This window comes from Apus apus, chromosome 2, assembly GCF_020740795.1.
Source record: "Apus apus isolate bApuApu2 chromosome 2, bApuApu2.pri.cur, whole genome shotgun sequence".
Taxonomy (NCBI): Eukaryota; Metazoa; Chordata; class Aves; order Apodiformes; family Apodidae; genus Apus; species Apus apus.
The window spans coordinates 140,148,152-140,167,679 of record NC_067283.1 but is presented as its reverse complement, the minus strand read 5'-3'; the positions used below and the strand labels follow the sequence as shown (position 1 = coordinate 140,167,679).

The window sequence follows — 19,528 nt, the reverse complement described above, 5'->3', positions numbered from 1 at the left end:
AATATCCATAAACTAGGACTTTCAGAAGAATCTGAACTGGATTATACATTAAATATAGGGGTTTGTTGCAATACCCCTTTGTACAGATTGCTGTTTACTTTTTTAGACTATTCTCCATTTTAAATACTTTTTCATCTGTAGTAGAGCATTATTTGGCATAAATATTCACTTATGCTTAATTTGAATTACTTGATCGGGAGCAAAACTGTTGCTTGTCAATCTACAAGTCTGAAGCTGGAACATTTTCTGACATAGAGCTGAGGGGAAGAGACAGCCTTTGTTTATGTTTCACTTATGCAATAAAACCATTTAGCAGATGGAGGAAAAGAAGGAAAAAATTATGTTTGATTTTACTTATTCTTCTAAGTTTTCAGAAATGGTAAGACAGTTTTAAATCTAAAAGTTTTAAAGCACAATAGTCTGTATGTAATCAAAGTCTTCTGACTTTTTCTTAATTTTTACTGATTTACAGCTACTGAAGTTTTGAAAGTGTAAAAATTTTCATCAGAGAAATGTTCATCTAAAATCAGCCAAATTGTATGTTCTTTGTGAATAGCACCTTGGAAAAATACTTGTGTACCTTTTTTTTTTTTATATATACTATTGTAGCCTAGATGGAGAAAATACATAGTTATTTCCAAAATGCAGCATGGTTTATAAAAGGACTGTGGGCAGAACTTGATGTGGTGGAGTTAAGTATGTGCTGAAATTAATTTATTTTGTAGGTAATTTTCTGGTTTTTAAAACATTTTCTGTATTATTTTGATTACCATTTCAGAAAACCTATTTTTATTACAAAAATAAGGCTAAGAAAAATATATAGCATGCTTTGAAAAGCATTTCTGTGGGATCCAGTTCTTATACTCAAAAGCAGCAGCTGTTTCCTTAGACTATTCCAAAGCTATCTGATTTCTTTCTAGGACCCTGGTCATGCTTAACATAGTGTACAGTTTCAAACTTCTCTTTGCAGCTGGTATCTAATTTTAGTGTTTTTTCTCTCAGTTGTCAGTTTCATGACTGAAGGTAATTTTAAAAGGTGCTTAGACATCACATCAATTAAAACCTTGTGAAAACTGGGACAAATATTTTCAACCAATTCTCAAACTCATTAGAGTAAATATATGCAAGCTTTTCTTCTTTGTGGATTAGTGAGCTTACTCCAGCTTTTCACATTTCTTTTAAAGTTGTGAATCCATCCTCTTCAATTCAGCTGGATTGCATTTAACGCTTATTTCTTACATCACAAATACTATTTTTTTTTTTTTAAGTCTAGAAGATTTCAATATTTTTTTTTATCTTAATTCTATTAAATTATGTTATATTGAGTTCAGTCAGTGAACTAAGCACACCTTTATAATGCTCACTGTTACTTTAAATGTCAGCATGTGTTCATACTCACCACAGTATCAGGAATACTTTTCATCTCTTCTAAGAGAAACAGTAAACCTCACATGCTGTGTCTTTGTCTACGTTAACAAATAATCCAGCAGAAAGGAGAAGATATGACACAAAGAATTGTTTCTGAAATCTGTATATCTGCATTAAATTTTGTTTGGAAAATTTTCCTTGGACAGTATTGATCAAGGCCTGTGGGATAAATACTGCCATTAATTCTTGAATGATTTAGGTTGGAGAAGATCTTGAAGATCATTGAGTCCAACCTTGAAGATCATTGAGTCCAATCGTTAACCTAGAACACTGCCAAGTCTACCACTAAACCATGTTCCTAAGAGCTGCATCTACATGTCTTTTAAATACTTAGAATCATAGAATGTGTGGACTTGGAAGCGACCTTTAAAGGTTATCTAGTCCAGTCTCCCCTACGGTGTATAGGGACCTTTTCAACTAGATTGGGTTGCTCAGAGCTTTGTTAAGCCTGATGGTGAATGTCTCCAGGGGTGGGGCCTCCACCATGTCTCTGAGTACTTCAGGTATGGTAGATTGACCAATTCCTTAGGCAGGGGTCAATTCCCTGTTCCAGTGCCTCACAACCCTTTCAGTGAAGAATTTTTTCTTAATATCCAATCTAAGCCTCCCCTGGCACAACTTGATGCTATTTACTCTTGCTCTGTCATGTATCGCTTGGGATAAGAGACTGACACTCACCTAACTGCAACCTCCTTTCAGATAGTTGTAGAGAATTAGGTGTTCATTTTTCCTAGTTTCTGCACATTTCTGGTTGTAATGGCAGATTATTGAAAGAACAGGGACTGGTAGGGGCAAGATAATAATACTTAGATTGTCCTTGTCTACAACATCTTCCTTTTTTTAATACAAAAATACCAGTTCCAAACACTAATGGGCCTGATGATATATGAGAAAATAGTTATTCAATAGCTCTGTGCAGAGCAATGTTGTCAGTGAGGTAAAAAGGAGCAGCAGACATACAGCTGATGTAGTGCAACCTTGTAAGCTGACAGTGAAGAGTATGCAGTGCATTAATGCATCCATATTGTGGAGAGGTGTGCAGGACAGGGTAAGATCTGCCATTTAACAAGTCAGTCAATTAATAACTGAAAGGTAATTTGATAAGTGTGTACAAATTTTTGTGATTTATTAAGTATATGTACATTAGTGAATAAATGCACCAATGGGGAGGTTACATGTTCAAATTATAAGTTATGAAAATATTTTAAATTTATGTATATTGTGAATGAAATAAATCAGGAACTTAAATGTATACGTAGTTACATTATATACAATTTATGTATTTAGAAGAGCAAGGCAGAGAAGTAGAAGCAGAAGGTGTGCATAATCAGGAGTGACTGTATCTTTAAATTTCTGTTAGGTAAGAACAAAAGAACTGTAGTATGTGTATTTTTCCAATCAACTTTCAGTCACTGAAATGTTTCTGTGGCTATGTATCCTCTGAAGTATAGCCTTTCTGCCGCTATTTTAATCCTTAAAACTTTTGGAAAAACAGACAAGCAAATAATTTCTTACTCTTTTTTTACACTCATGGTATTTCACCCAAAAAGGAATCTTTGTCTCCAGTGATGCTGAATTAATATATCTAGAGTCAGCTGTATGTTTCTCTTTGTTCTTCAATACTACTGCATAATAAAAACAACTAGACTTCCAGATGAGGTATATGATGTTTCATCTTTAAAGAATTATTCAGCCATTTCAAGAAATTCAGTGGAGAACTTCCCTCTGTAGGCCATGGATTAAAAAAGTTTTAAATAATGCTTCCTGTCATCCTGAATGCTTTTAGTACAATTTGAACAGCTGGATCTTCTGAAGCAAGCAGGAGAAAGACCCCAAACCCTGTTTTGCCCAGGGCTGTGCCATTGTGATTTTGATACTCTGTTTTTCTACAAATGTTGTTTGTGATCAGGAGGATGTAAAAAAAAATAATTTTTTTTAATCCTTTTTTAAAAAATGTGAGTCCTTTATAGAATAAATAAATTCCAGAAAATACTTCTTCCTAATTCTTCTGTCCTCAGCTGAGGTCATTGTGACAGGTTAATTGATTTTTTTAATATCTTTTTTCAGTAACATATTTATATGTAGATTGCTGACATTACTGACAGCTAAAATAACCAAAGGCACGTTTTTGCCATTTCATGTAAAGGTTCTGTATTCATTTATTCCTACTCTTGCATCTCAGAGAGTAAGCTGCAGAAAGAAACCTCATTTGCAGCTGAGGTTTCTAAGGTTCTGACACCAAGTTATTATACTCATTCTTCATTGCTAGAGCTGGATTTTATGGGAAGTTTAGGTAATTTATTTGGTGCTCACATTGTATTAATATCCTTCATTGCTGCTTTTTGACTGATCTTGTTTCTTAATAATATTTCATATAGTTTTTCTTCTCAAGCTTTGCTAGACTGAAAATTGCGAATGTTATAGTGCTTATTTCCTCCCTCAAATATGCTGCTCAGTAACAACTTCACATTTAATCTCTTTGTAGCCTTCACTCATTGCCTTTACAAAAGGGATACCTTTTGATTCAGCATTATAAATTATAGGTTACAATAAGACCTGGAGGCCTCAACTGGATTTATGTAACTGCTGTATAGTTCTTTTATATTCGTTATATCTGTATCATAGAAAAGATGGAAATGCACCCCGTCTAACGATATAGCACTGAAATGAAGAAAATGACAATTAACAAGGCTATCCTGAAAATTGTCTAGAATAGCCTAGTCTAAAATAGTCTAGAATCCTAACCTAGTGTGAAGTCAACTATTTACTACTACAACTGTGTTAGAATATTCTCCTCTACCCCACCTCAGTAACAGTAAATATTATAAACTAATTTTGTTTAATTTTTGTTTGAATTGTTGCAAAATGTTGAACGGAGATTTTGCATAACATTTGCTGATTTTATTTCAGCTTTTCTTCCATCCATAACCCAGTTACGTGGTGCAGTAAATGTTGTATTTGTTATGGATTTGTATTTGGCAATGTATCATGCAAGGGTGTGATTTTTTCTCTAACTCATTCTGAAAAACGCAGATTATCAGAAGTACAGTATTCATCTTACTGCTTGAACCACTTCCTCTATCCAGTATTTGCCACAAATCCTGTATAATTTCTTTTCATTTTTTGTTTTCAATAGCCTTCTAAGGTGACTACAACGGTATATTACTTTGGGGATAAAAAAGTGGTATCCGTTAGATACCATTAGATTATAACAGGACTACTAAGTCTTTTATCCATCATAAGTAAATATTTAATTAGTTATTGGCTGTCACAGAAGTGTACATTGATAATATAAAACAGTATTTCTTAAACACTTTCTCATCTATTCACGAAATAAATTCCCTGGTAAACAAGAAAAATAATTTTTAAGAAAAGAGATACAATGTTTTTTCTCAGTATTTGAGCCTTTTTTTTTTTTTTTTCCCCCTCTGCAGTACTCTTAGTTTTTCTTAACAGGCCTTTGCTTTGTGCTTCCTTATCTTTTTTCATCTCTTTTCAGTTTTCTGTAATAGATTTTGTGGCAGATTTTGTTCATATTTACAGAGATATCTCTCAATATGATGCCCAGTCTGCTCTATTTGCATTCAGTCCCCAGTGAAAACACTTCACTTGCAGAACTTAGCTCCTGAGTGGCTTAGTACCTGGATTGAATTTAGGAGGAATAATATAGCTATCCTATTACAAAAGACAATTGGCCACATCCTATGGTTACATTGAATGAAGGCTAGTTATTGCAACAATCAGTTTTTAATTTTATTCATTTTGATTATACTAACTCCTGCAACTAAACAGTTCCTATTCTGTAACTGTTCAATTGGGGTAAGTATGACATGTTTCTCAAATAAGAACAGATTTAAATGTATGTCCCTTTCTGGCTTTGCACGGTTTTTTGCAGTAATGAAGTCATACATCACTCCTTGTTTATACCAGTGTGACAAAAATGACATCAATTACATTTTACATTATGAATGTAAGACAAGCAAGGGTGTGGAAAAAGATTATGGGGATACAGCTGTAAGATAAAGTGAAGGAATAGAGTTTATCTTTGATACCATTGTACAATAGGTATGTCTCGTTCAGAAACAAAGGCAGTTTCTCAGAAAACTAAACAGGTACAGTATTTAATTTATTTCAGTAATCTGAAAGCTTTGAAAACTTTCTCCAATCAAAAAACCCCTCCAAACTCCTAAACTTACTATTCATAAATATATATATATACACACCTATATATACAGCTGCAAACATATAGTAGACAAAAAAAGCATCAAAGGCTACTGAAAGGCACTTAAGAATTTTATTTCAGAATGTTAATAAGGGGAAATAAATATCTTTATTTGTAAAAATCCCTCAAAATAAGAATTTAAAATGGAAGTCCTTAAAAACCACTAACAGCAGAATTATTGTTGAAGCTACCAGGATATGCAGTAAAGAATATGAGCATGTCCTTAATGTATAAGGAACATTTTGGAATTCTTTTCTTCACAGGTATGTTAAGAGAATGGCAAAAGGGAGCAATTCTACTGACAGTCATGAGAAAAATAAATAAACATTTTTCTTTTAGAATAAATGCAACAAAACAAAACTGGAATAGAATGGAAGAGCAATTAAGTAATAATTACGCTTCCAGATACAGGATTGGTGGTTGGCCTTTTTGCTGGTTTGAGAGTTGTTTTTCTTTCTCTGCTTTTTTTCTCAGTATTGGAGAAGTGGTGATAGCAACTACTATATGTGAAAGGTTTTTATTTCCTGTTAGGGAGACCAGCTCTGTGAATGTAAAATACAGTGGGAAAATCAAGCAAACAAAGAAAAATTCTGCAAAATAATAATGAGCCTGACTTTATTGCAGCTGAAGGAATTTATAAAGATGCATAAATTAGTGGAAATTTCAATAATATTCTTAAAGATTCTCTTAACAGGAAGTATTTATAGTATTGCATATACTTTCAATAGCAAACATGCTGAATTGCTTACCACATGCATCTACATGACAGATGCTATTTTGAAAATTAAAAAAATAAGGGTGAATCCATTGTTTGGGGAGGAGGAGTGGGTTGGGGGTGTGTGTTTTTTTGAATTTTTTTATGTCTCTCTGACAAAACTTCCCCTAGAAAGCAGAGAGAAAACTGGAGACAAATCCTGCAAAACCCACATGGTTTTATTTGTTTCTAAAATTGAGCTGAAAAATGCCTCACAAGTCTGGTACATTCTGTTTATATAAAAGTTATAATACAATTATATTTAATTCCTTAGCACTGTCTCAATAAGTTGATTTAGAAATCTGTTCTGATAGAACTACTGTTTTATAATATTCTTCATTCATTTAGATTTCTTTATTTTCAGTTTGGAAACTTTACAGAGGGATACTATAGGCTCTACTATTTAAACAAGATACATTACTTTACTAATAGTGATTGGTTCACAGTTAGTCATGCAATATAGTTAGTGCTTCAGAGATGTAACTATTACACAGAGTGAGTGGAGATCATCAAGACAGAGGGATCTGAAGTAGTAGAATCATAGAACAGCCCAAGCTGGAAAGGACCTCGAAATATCATCTGGTCCAATCTTTAATGGGAAAGCGACCTGAGGTGGGATTGTCTACCACCATGTCCAGTCACATCTTGAAAACTTCAAGTGATGGAAAAACTACCACATCCTTGTGGAGGTTGCTCTTTTGCACCCTCTGCAGTCTATCTGCAGCTTTCTTAAGTGGTGGGGAAAAGAATCACTGGACATTCCCACTTGTGATAAACTGCCAGCCTGAATAAAAACCATTAACCATCACCCTCTGAGTGTGGCCTGTTGGCCAATTCCTTACTCATCTCATGGACCACCCATCCGTTTTGTACCTTTCCTGTTTGTTCAGGAGAAGGCTGTGGAAAACAGTGTCAAATGCTTTATGAAGTTCATGTAAACAACATTGACTACTCTCCTCCTGTCAACAGAAGATGTCAAAGAAAATGAAAAGAAAATAAGAAAGAAAAAAATAACTCACAAGTCAAAAGAAATAAGTGAAAGCTAGAGTCTGAGAGGTTTATGACAGTGAGAGGAAGTAGACCAAGAGAATGGGCCTTTCTCCATCTAGATAGACACATTAATGTAAAACATAGGGGTGACTTACAGTTACATTTTCACCTGTTGCAGTTGCATGTGTTTTGTAACATCAATGCACAGCTGGAGAAATTGCAGTGTGATCTTAGTTATTTGATGTGTTGAATTACTTCAGTTTTATTCTCTGCACAGAAAACAGAGCTGGAAGTATTTAGTGATGTGTGCTGATTCCACTCTATTTCTGTAAAGCAACACTAAAAACTTATTTAAGAACTAGGCCAAATATTGTAATTAAATGCAATAAAAAATTATTTCCTTGAAAATGATCGGAGTCACTTCAAATGGTCTGGTTGCACTTCTGATAGGAACTGATCTTTTCCAGCCCAATTTTTTCTCCTCACCTGGTTAGTTCCAGTTATCATCACAAATGTGATAGGATAGGGGACTTAGGCTCTCTGTGGCATGTTCAAGACAGTCTACTATGTACTGAACAGATTATGACTTTCCAGGATAATCAAGAAGTGCTCTGACAAAAATTTATAAGCATATATTATGCTGTCTTATCTCAGAAAAACACCGATTTCTAGTGTGCCTGGTCCTTATGTATCACTGAAGGAAATGGGATGGGGACAGAGAGGAATATACCCCTGAACAGTACCAGATTTGGACTGCCATTCATTATACAATTTAATCTGTGTGAAGGGTCACCTACCACTTATATTGTAAATTCTTACAGTTTTATCAGGATACATATCATGAAATACTGTAAGCAGCTCAAGCTGCCTGATGCAAGTTATAAGAAAATCTCAGATTTGCATTTATTTTTATAGGAAGTTTCTAGCCCTGAAAGAATGAGGGAGAATGCTGAAAATTGCATCAGAGTATTATATAAACACTTAAAAATTCAAAGGAAAAAATAATCCAAACTGTGTACAAACTATAGTAACCCCATGTGTTGAGGGATTACTTGGGGGGGGGGGGGGGGGGGGGGGGGAGTGTTGAGGAGAGAAGGAGAACAGAGGCATTTGCGTGGTTCATAATATTTTTTTCACTAAAGCACTAGCTGAAGCACTACTTGTTTTTCTTGCTTGCCTTACTTGTTTTTGCAGTGAGTTCTCTGCCATATGTTACAGTTTCCATGAGGTCAGCCACTCTCAGAGGATTTTCCGTTACCACATAATTTGCTGACTCACAGTGCCCATTTTCCAGAGTTCACAAAGTAACAAATGACACATTGGTTGCAGGACATTTGGATGTAATTGCACTGACTACCTTTAGCTCAAACATGTCAATCTCTTTGGGATTCCTCTGAGATCAATAAGCGAGAAAGAATAAAAAATGATCCAGAGAGACAGATTCCAGTAGTTAATTGTCCAAGTTAATTTGTTTCTGTTTTAAAAAGGTTACATTTTTAACATCAACATAGAATGATATTTATAGTGGAGTGATATTTATAATATTTATATTTATTTATTCTAATATAGAATTTTGCATGTTTTAATAAAAAGTAGCTGCTTATATTTTTGAAAAGACATTTGATAACGTGACATTTAATCTTTCTACATTGTCTTTTTGTAATTTTTTTATACATGTACAGTCCTCTCTATATAAATGCAATATGCAGCTTTACCAAAGTTAATAAAAATAAACCTTTGAATGAAGTCAATAAAAATAATTTGAAAGATGCTCAGCTTTTTTTTTTTTTTTTTTTTTTTTAATTAAGGATGTATATTTAAAATTTCTCTGCAACATTTATTGATTATTTTTTCTTTGTGTTTTTGTTGATTTACTTTGAAAAACCTAGCTGGTCACTGTGGTATTCCAGATCTTATAGTCAATGGTCAAGTAATTGGAGAAAATTATGGTTATAGAGACACAGTTGTATACCAGTGCAGTCCTGGTTTTCGGTTGATCGGTTCTTCTGTACGAATATGTCAACAGGATCACAACTGGTCTGGTCAGCTTCCATCCTGTGTGTGTAAGTAAGCATGGCAACACATAACTGTTTTATGTTACAGGAATATCCATGTCAGACAAGAGGAGGAGTGAATTTGCAAGTTAGTGTTCACTTTAAAAAAAAAAAAACAAAACAAAAACACAAACAAAACAGATTTAAGCAGATCCTGAAAGGTATGTGGTCACCTAAATTCTGTGATTCATCTACCAGGTGAAGTTTAATGTTCTCACTTGCAATTTCCACTGGATTATTGCATTTTTTTGGCTACTAAACACCTGTAATTTATATATGACTATGAAACATCAGCAAAAAGTGATGGGACTTGGGCACCCACATACTCAAATTTTAAAATGTTTTTATGTCCCGTAGTAGCTTTTGGAAATACTCAATTTACATTTTCTTTGACTGCTCTAGTTAGATAAGTGCATACTCTTGAATTACATTGTCAGCACTGATGTCTAAAATGTTTCCTTGAATAAAATTCTACTGTTTATTCCCACAGATATATTTTATTTTGTTATCTGATTTGAGTTTTGTCTTCTTCAGTGTGAATTTTGTGTTTTTTTAAAGAGGCTCCTTGTGTGTGATAAGTGTATCAACATATCAAATAAAATTCCATTATGTAATAAAGACTGAGAAAGAAAAGATGAGAGCTCTCGAAGAATTCGCAAGTAAATGCAACTATGTTTCAATAATTCAGGTTCAGTAATACCAGTGTATTGAAAAGCTTTTAGTCTGCCTCCAAATTTACTATTTTTATAGCTCCATTTTTGCAGTAGAATCTATCTGAATGCTGAATCATAATACACACTGTTAATTCATTGCACTTCCTCTTCACTCTTTCTTTTATGTAGAACTAAGATGTATGTAGCACTACTATAGTAATCTCATTTCATAATTTTGTTTCCACTTTATGATCTGGTAATAGTTAATTACTTCTTTGCATTACATACAACTCACTTCTTCGTAGGTAACTGTTATGGCAATAAAATTAGACACATTAATCAAGGTTTTCTAAAGTAAAATGTTAATATCAGTGTCAGGACTTAAAAAAAGAAAAAGGTTTGGATATGATAACAGCAAAGAAATTGACATATTTTCTCCCTCTAATCAAATGGAAGGTAGTTGTTTGAATACAGGGAGATGTGTAACACAGCACTTCAGAAAATGACACAAGACTTGGGAAAAAGCTTAGATTTGCAAAAGGCTACTATGAACAGCAGCTGCCTCTGGCTTTGTGATAGATATTTAGGAATGGCTCCATTTCAGATCAAAGGCTCAAATGAAATGTAGAAAAATATTTCACATTTCTTTGCTTATTTAACTTCAGATGTTTTAATTTAATTTTTCAGATCAAGTGTTTAATTTTAGTGATTCTGACCTTTTCACTTTTCTGTTCATCACTCCTCTTGCATATACAGTGGGCAGACATACTACTACTGTTGTGCATTGCTCTTTTACATGCATGAGTATTAATCAAAATTAAATGCAAAATTTCCTTTCAATTTCAGACTATATGTAATGAAAATAAAGTGCTTGTTTTTGTCCTGATTCTTCAGGAAAGTTTTCTTCATTTGCCTTGTTTACTGCCTGGGAAAGGTTATTCAGTTTATTTAAACATTTAAATAAGTGCTTGAACATTTACTAAAATATGTCTTAATTCTTATTCAGTTCAGAGAAATGTGAATTTTTCATGGAAGATACTCAGTATTTTACCATATCTTAATTTTTAAATACTGTTGTATAATTATTGTAATTACTATCCATAAATCATGAAAAGTGGTAACAGCATGTTCTCTTTGCCTTTTTTGTTGTTTTGTTGTTGTTGTTGTATTTTTTATTTTTGTGCTAGCAATTAGCTGTGGTCACCCTGGTAGTCCTATTTATGGAAGAACAAGTGGAAATGGTTTCAACTTCAATGACGTTGTGACATTCTCATGCAATACTGGGTATGTTATGCAAGGACCGACCAAAGCACAGTGTCAGGCTAATAGGCAGTGGAGCCACCCACCTCCAATATGCAAAGGTAGGCATGCAAGAATTTACAATTTTCAAACTTAGTTTGAAAAATAAGTTTGAAAAACAAAAGGAAAATGTCCAGATAAAATCACTCTCTTACAAACAGGCATCAAAGTATTAAATAATATGTTTCATTTTTCAGTTAGATCTGTTCTACATTCAAAATGTTGCTAGGATAACTGCTGCAGAGGAACTTGGATTATGTGTCTGTAGTTTCTTTTGATTTTTTAACCAGTTTCTACAAATTCTTTAAGCAAAATTATGCAGAGATAATGAAGAGTTTAAATCCTGATATAATTATCTCTGCATTTATAGCCAATAAAGTTCTAATCGGTGTGCAAGAAAACATACTTTATTTTCCTTTTATATTTCCATTGATCTGATTGCTCATCTTGACTTCTTCATTTTTTGTTCTAATTTGTTAGTGCAATCCATTTGCCTTCACTTTTAATACTTCTAGATATTATATTTAAAATTCTTCCACTGAAAATACAGGCATATTTTTAAATTAGTTCTGTTTTAATTCTTAAAGCACTTTTAGAAACATATTGTCCTTTTTAATTGTGATGTTACATTATTTTAAAATATTTTCATTGTCCTCATTTAGAAAAATGTACTACTGATTGATTATTTTCAGTGTCATCCCAGCAGCTTCTATAGATTTTTATCTGTACACATCCTAAGTAGTTATGTATTTATAGTAATTTTATTTACTGTATTTTCCTTCCAGTAAGTGTCCTCTACTTTCATAATTTTGCCTTAGGCAATAGTGGCAAAAAGTTTAAAGAGTTCAAATTTCAAGGGTCTTTATGCTGATGGGAAGTTATTATTTGTTAAAGAGGTGATGATGTGTTTACTTGACCAGAGGTGTCTTTTTTATGGAAAGTGTTAAAAAAAACTCCATGACTCCCAAAACAAGTACTATACTCTCCTTACAAGACAGCTGTAAGTTGCAAAAAAGAAAAATATATAAATAAATTGGTCTTAAATGATTTGCAAACACATGAATCCACAAGTAGTTGAGGATTCAAAAAATCCATCAACGTCCATAACCATGAAGGTATATCCAGATTTTTAAAATAACATACCAATTTCTTGGGATATTTCCCTGTTGTAGCAAAATCACCAGCCTTACCTAAATGATCATGTGCCGTTTAGCTCAAAACATCTGCCTCAAAGGTGCTTTGTTATCAAAATGTTAGCACAGGAACATAAGCATATTTGCATGTCTGTGTGCATTAGAACAAAGGCACATTGAACCCCGTATCCTGTTACCAGCTGTGAGCAATAGTTACTGTCAAGGCAAGAGTATATCCAGTCACTTTTATTGGCCAATACTTTTATAGCATCATCACACTCCATGAAGAAATGTTTCCTTTTATTTGCTCTGAGTTTAGCCCTGGTTTTAGCATCTCCTGGTTTCCTATCATCTTCCTAATTCAGTGCTGTTACATATAAAATCAGAGTATAAGAAGTCAGGGTAGCAATATATTGGAAGTTTCTCATGCAAAGGAGAGGAGACTTTTTAAAGACCTTGATAGTAGACTGCATTCACATGATTCTCAAGTCTATGTTCTTTTTCTTTTCAGTGGTTAATTGTTCTGATCCTGGAATTCCTGCAAATTCCATAAGAGAAAGTAAAATTGAACATGGAAATTTCACATATGGCACAGTGGTATTTTATGACTGTAATCCTGGATATTTTTTATTTGGCTCTTCAGTTTTAGTTTGTCAACCAAATGGCCACTGGGACAAACCTCTACCTGAATGCATTAGTAAGTAGATAATGAGTATGCTTTTATAAAGAATGTGATCTAGGCTAGGTATTATTTTATACAGCATTTCTATCAGTCTAATGACAGCACTTGGAGTGATCATATTTATATACATTTGTGTGTGTGTGGTAGTGATGAAAGGTCTCAGAAGCAGCACAGCAGCAGCTCAGTAGCACAGTTATATTGTTATTTTATGTAGCAAATAGCATGGAAATTCAGGGAAATGCAATAACGGAAAAAAACATCTCTGAATCCGGCCCCAGAGAGTGGTGTTGAATGGAGCTAAATCCAAATGGTGGTCAGTCACAAGTGGAGTCCCACAAGGCTCAGTGTTGATACCACTACTGTTGGAATATTTTTATCAATGACCTCCATGAGGAGATAGAATGCACCCTCAGTAAGTTTGCAGAGGACACAAAGTGGGGTGGGAGTGTTGATCTGCTCGAGGGTAGGGAGGCTCTACAGAGGGACTGAATCGATGGGCTGTGGCAAATTGTATGAGCTTCGAGGAGGCAAAGTATCAGGTCCTGCCCTTGAGCCACAACAACCCCAGGCAATGCTACAGGCTGGGGGAGGTGTGGCTGGAAAGCTGCCCAGCAGAAAGGGACCTGGGGGTGCTGATTGACAAGCAGCTGAATATGAGCCAGCAATGTGCCCAGGTGGCCAAGAAGGCCAGTAGAATCCTAGCTTGTATTAGAAATAGTGTCACAAGCAGGTCTAAAGAAGTGATCCTCCCCCTGTACTTAGCACTGGTAAGGCCCCACCTCGAGTACTGTGCACCTCAATACAAGAAAGACAAAGAGGGGTTGGAGCGGGTGCAGAGAGGAGCAACTAGGCCTAGAGAACAAGTCTTTTGAAGAATGGATAAGGGAACTGTGTCTATTTAGTTTAAAGAAAAGGAGGCTGAGAGAAGTCCTTATTCCTCTCTAAATCGACCTGAAAGGACATTATAGAGGTAGGTGCTGGTCCCTTCTCACATGTAAATAGTGATAGGACAAGAGGGAAGGGCCTAAAGCTATACCAGAGGAGGTTTAGGATGAACATTAGGAAAGAATTTTTCTCTGAAAAGGTTGTCAGGCTTTGGAACATGCTGCCCAGAGAGGTGGTTGAGTCATCATCAAGTTGCATAGATGTGGTACTTGGGGATATGGTTTAGCGGTAAACATGGTAGAGTAGGATTAAAAGTTGGACTTTATAATCTTCAAGGTTTTTTCCAACCTAAACAATTCTGTGATTCTATGAATGCTTCAGCACAATGATCCCTGACAGCAGAGACAGAAAGTAAAAACATCTCAATTGAGTTTGCCGATATATGGCCTGCATAGGCAGCAGAGGTATAATCACACTGGTACTTAAAAATTATAGTACCCAATTATTGATTTATGTCATACTTTCTGGACTTATTTTGGGACAGCAGCAAGATCAGACTATCTGTGAAGACAGTAACATAACAGTAAGTACACTGCAGAAGTCCTCAGCTTACCACACTACCAAGATGTACCTGAACATCACAGTCATATGCAGCCTATCCACTGAGGCAAGTGGATCAACACCAGAAGATGTTTTTCCTTCTGGCTTATCTTGAGCAGCTATCTAACAGTGATATTTATATTGCCTCTGAGCCTCTTGAGAAAGGCTGAGAGCTCATTCTCTAAAGATTTAAAGGGAAAACAGGCAAAGGGTTCCTTGTTTAGAAATCACAGTCTGACATTTGCAATATTGTAGATACTAGTTCTCAGTTCTGGAAGTTGTCCCTTTCTTTAATGGGATAAATAGCTCTACTGCAAGTCCTAGTCTAACAAAGAGTCTAACAGTTTCACATTAAATTTTAAGGTAACATTACCATTTCATGGAGGCACACGTTACTTAATATAACATATCTTCAAAGAGAAAGAAATTCTAAAGGTAAAGGTGCAAAGAAGGATTTCTTCTTTCTGCTTTTATATTTTTATCTCCTAACCTTCTTTCAGTATTGTCAGAAGTAATTTAATAATACAGATTTTACTCTTCTTTTAAGCAGACCTTTGTGAGTAAAAGTGTCACATGTAATTTTGAAAGAGCATCCTCAGCTTTATTTGTGTCATTTACATAGAGCTGTCAATGAATTCTGACCTAGGCACTATCCATTATATTTTATAATAATAAATCTTACAAAAATTACTCTAATGCAGTTTCTGAATATTTTTTACAAGAGCCTTCCAGCTTCTGGAGAGTTTTGCAAATTGTTTCATTTTTGGACATGCACAAGTTGATTGTTTAGCAGTCTGCACATTTTTCCACTCTAAGACCAATGGAAAAGAAGTGAAAAGCTGACTGGATGAATTTTTTTGACCCATGTGACATTACAGAGTGGTATGATTTTTTAAATCAGTTATTAGAATTCCAGGACTTTTAGACATAATTTTAAACTAAAATAAAACCACATATATAGGAAAGCCCAAAACTGGATGCTGTAAGGTACCAGCATGAAATTAACTTTTCCTTTATGACATCTGAAAGGGACAAGTAATCAAACAAGAAAAATACAGATAGTTAAAACACTCTGAATGCCTATGAATGTTTTTCACAAGAAAATAATGTTGTACGTTTTCCTTCTCTACAATCATACATAATTGATAGTAGATTTTAATCATAAGCAATTGATTAAACAACATGCTAAGAACAAATGCCCAGTTTGTAAAGCTGACCATTCTGAACATTTTACTCTAAAGTCCTGCAAACCTACAAAATGGTCATGGGAGTCGGTGGCAATACGTAGTAAACAAAGTTAATCAATCACATACCACATTCTTAAATCCTTTGTGGAGTTATCAGAAATGTTCTGCATCTTGCAAGTTGGACCCGTAATAAAACATTTCACTTAACACAGACTGGTCTTCGCATAACTGTAAAGCTCTAAGACTGAGAATAATCATTAGAAGAAGATGAATCCTTACACATGAGTTTGGTCATATGTTGTATTTTACAACCACTGGTAGTATTACATTCATCTGAAGTCCTCAACCCTGATCAAGCATCTGCTCTGGCTTTTGTTTTGACAAAAGAATCCTTCTGAAAATGTTATGGTGTTGAAGATGATGAAGTCTTGGTAAAAACTACATTTGTGTGATTTAAGGGGCCCTGTTCTCGTAGCCTTGCATTCGCAGCTAAAAATTGTGTTTTTCAAGATGCATAAGTAGAAATACCTTTGTCCAATATATACCACATGCAATCTACAGTTGAAAGATAAAATTAAATCAAACATGCAAGGTTAGGTTCATTCTGTGAGCTCAGTTTATGAATTTTACTTGTGCATTTTGTGAACTTGACATATTAACTTGCTTTTATATTAAGCCCTTGCTTTTAATTCTTCAAAGTTTTATCTACATTAATTCAACATGCAAGAGGGTTTCTTTTGTATGCTTTTGGTATGTGCTCGTAGTCTTAAAAGACAGACTGGCTATTTCATTTCAATACAGAATTTTATTTCCATTGCATACATTGTCTATGTATATCATGTTCTCCATAATGATGCATAAGACCTTTTGTTATTTTACTGTACTCTTACGGAGTAACTAGCATCCTGCTGACCTAGACAAGGTAGCTACCTTATACAACTTTCCACAAAAAATTGGAAGTAACAAGCAATTATTAATCAAAATTTACTCAATAAACAACTGATAGGGAGTTTATCTATTACTTTTTCAAAGACTGGGATTCTGTAGAAACTCCCTCCCATCTTTATGCAATTAACATCAATGAGTGATACCTAGGAATAAATTAAAGCTATGTAAACAAGTATTTTATCTATGCAGTACATTTCTTAAAGTAACCGTATCCATTAGTATGAAATTTGTATATTAGCATTAAGGTTCATGGCAAAATTTAGCAAAAATTATCTTGTTTATAAACCTAATAGACTTCATGACCAATTAATTGGGACCAGTGGATGAGGGGTCTTCATATTCTCTGCCTCAGCAGTGACTCTGACAGATACCATCTTCCTGTATTTTTTCTCCGAAAAGTACATGCATGAGTGTGTGCTTTCTTTGTGTGTGTTCATGCCATAAAGATCAACTCAGTGAGTGTCTTCAGACATCAATATCTATATCTAAAATACCTTTTTGACATCTCCAAACATCTGTTTCAAAGCTTTCGGTTAGTAATATATTATGCATTTCTAATCACATAATGTGCCCGCCCCCCCCGCTCCAAACCCTGAAAAGGTCACGTTCTTCACAAAATTTGTGTGTGGGGTTATGAAAATTACAACTACAAACTGTCTGATCAGTGATAATAACCTTTTTTTATCTTCAATAATTATGCATTGTAGTGATTGACTGTGGACATCCTGGCATTCCTCCTAACGCGGTTCTCTCTGGAGATAAGTATACGTTTGGGTCTACTGTTCATTATACCTGCACAGGTAGACGATCTCTTTTAGGACAGTCATCTCGTACATGTCAGTTAAATGGACATTGGAGTGGATCTCTTCCTCACTGCTCAGGTAATTTTTTTGAATTAATGAATGTGCCCTGAAGCTGTTTTGAATTTATTTATGTCAGAAGACCTTTTTAAAATCTGGAAAATCACATATAGAACAGAAGCACTATCTCAATAGAAGTAAAAAAAAAAAGTAAAAACAAATAAAATTAAAAACTCTATCACTAAGCTAGTATTCATACATATTTGTTTGGGGGAAAAGACAATTTAGATAAAATCTAAGGCTCCTTATGGTGGTTTTCCATAGTACTCATAAGCAAAAATGAATAAATAAAAAAAGAGAGGAAAAAAATCAAAGAATACCAATAGGAAGCCTAAAAATGTACACAAAAATATCAAAGAAAAAATGCTGAAAACAAGACTAGTCTAAAATCATCCTGCTATTAAATTAAGAAACATTGCTTTGACAGAGACATTAAGGTGGATTGAGAGCTAACAATGAGCCAGCATTGTGCCCTTTTGGCCAAGAAGGCCTATGGTATCTTCAGATGCATTAGAATGAGTTTGGCCAGTAGGTGAAGGGAGGTCATCCTCCCCCTTTATTCTGCCATACTAAGGCCACATCTGGAATATTGTGTTCAATTCTGGGCTCCCCAGTTCAAGAAGGACAGGGAACTACTGAAGAGAGTCCAGCAGAAGGCAACAAAGATCACTGGGGACTGGAGCATCTCTCATATGAAGAAACGTTGAGAGAACTGGGACTCTTTAGCCTGGAGAAGAGAAGTCTGAGAGGAGACTTTATTAATGTGTATAAATACCTAAGGGGTGAGTGTAAGGAGGATGGAGTCAGGCTCTTTTCAGTAGTGCCCGGCAACAGGACAAGGGTCCATGGGGATGAAATGGAACGCAGGAAGTTAAACATGAAGAAAAAAACGTCTTTGTGGTGAGGGTGACAAGGCAGTGAACAGGCTGCCTGGGGGGTTTTGCAGACCCCTTCTCTGGAGACTTCAAGACCTTCCTGGATGCAGTCCTGTGTAATGTGCTCAAGGCAATCCTGCTTTAGTGGGGGAGTTAGACTAGATGATCTCCAGAGGTCACTTCCAACTCCAGTAATTCTGTGATTCATTGAATCATAGTGAATCAAATTGTGGCAGAACACAAACTTGTTTTCTTTAGCTGTATTGTACCAAACAAGAATTCTAGTTGAGGATGATGTTTTCAAAGTTTATATCTGAAATATTTTCTTGTTTTAAAATAATTTGCAGCCTAGGTGAAATCATTAGCTTTCATTATTATCCTTGATAGCTTTATTTCTTAATTTAGAGTGTAAATTAATGCCTCAAACTTTGTATTATTTTAGGAGGTTCCATGTAAATATCAGAAAAATATCAGAAAAAACTTCTTTACTGTGAAAGTGACAGAGCACTGGAACAGGCTGCCCAGGCAGGTTGTGGAGTCTCCTTCACTGGAGACATTCAAAACCTGCCTGGACAAGTTCCTGTGTGATGTACTCTTGGTGATCCTCCTCTGGCAGGGGGGTTGGACTAGATGATCTTTCAAGGTCCCTTTCAACCCCTAAGATTCTGATTCTGTGAAATTTTGTCACAACATCCCTAAGACAGGTTCCTTTTTGTTACATGACACTTTATGTTTCACATCCTTGATTCAGAAGGAATTTTCATGTCCCTTTGATATCTGTTGGCATTCAGTAACGCAGTTTTCAGTCATCATATGCATATCAGCTGGAGTCAGAAATTCGCAGCAATTTAGAATTCCTCATAAGTGCAGCAATGGTTGCATACTTAAGTGTAAACTTACTTAAGGTATAAAAAATTCCCTCCTTTTCATTAAAATTAAATGCCAGCTGAGAATTTGT

The 19,528-nt window shown here is 34.9% G+C and overlaps 1 protein-coding gene across 1 annotated transcript in view; it reads left to right on the top strand.

The window, feature by feature from the left end:
- The window catches only part of CSMD3 (CUB and Sushi multiple domains 3), a 558,931-nt gene that overhangs the window by 490,523 nt on the left and 48,880 nt on the right, over nucleotides 1–19,528 (top strand). The window contains exons 54-57 of the mRNA XM_051611448.1: nucleotides 9,284–9,457; nucleotides 11,289–11,462; nucleotides 13,045–13,230; nucleotides 17,543–17,716. Coding sequence (XP_051467408.1) covers nucleotides 9,284–9,457; nucleotides 11,289–11,462; nucleotides 13,045–13,230; nucleotides 17,543–17,716 — 708 coding nt within the window. The remainder of the gene's footprint in view (nucleotides 1–9,283; nucleotides 9,458–11,288; nucleotides 11,463–13,044; nucleotides 13,231–17,542; nucleotides 17,717–19,528) is intronic.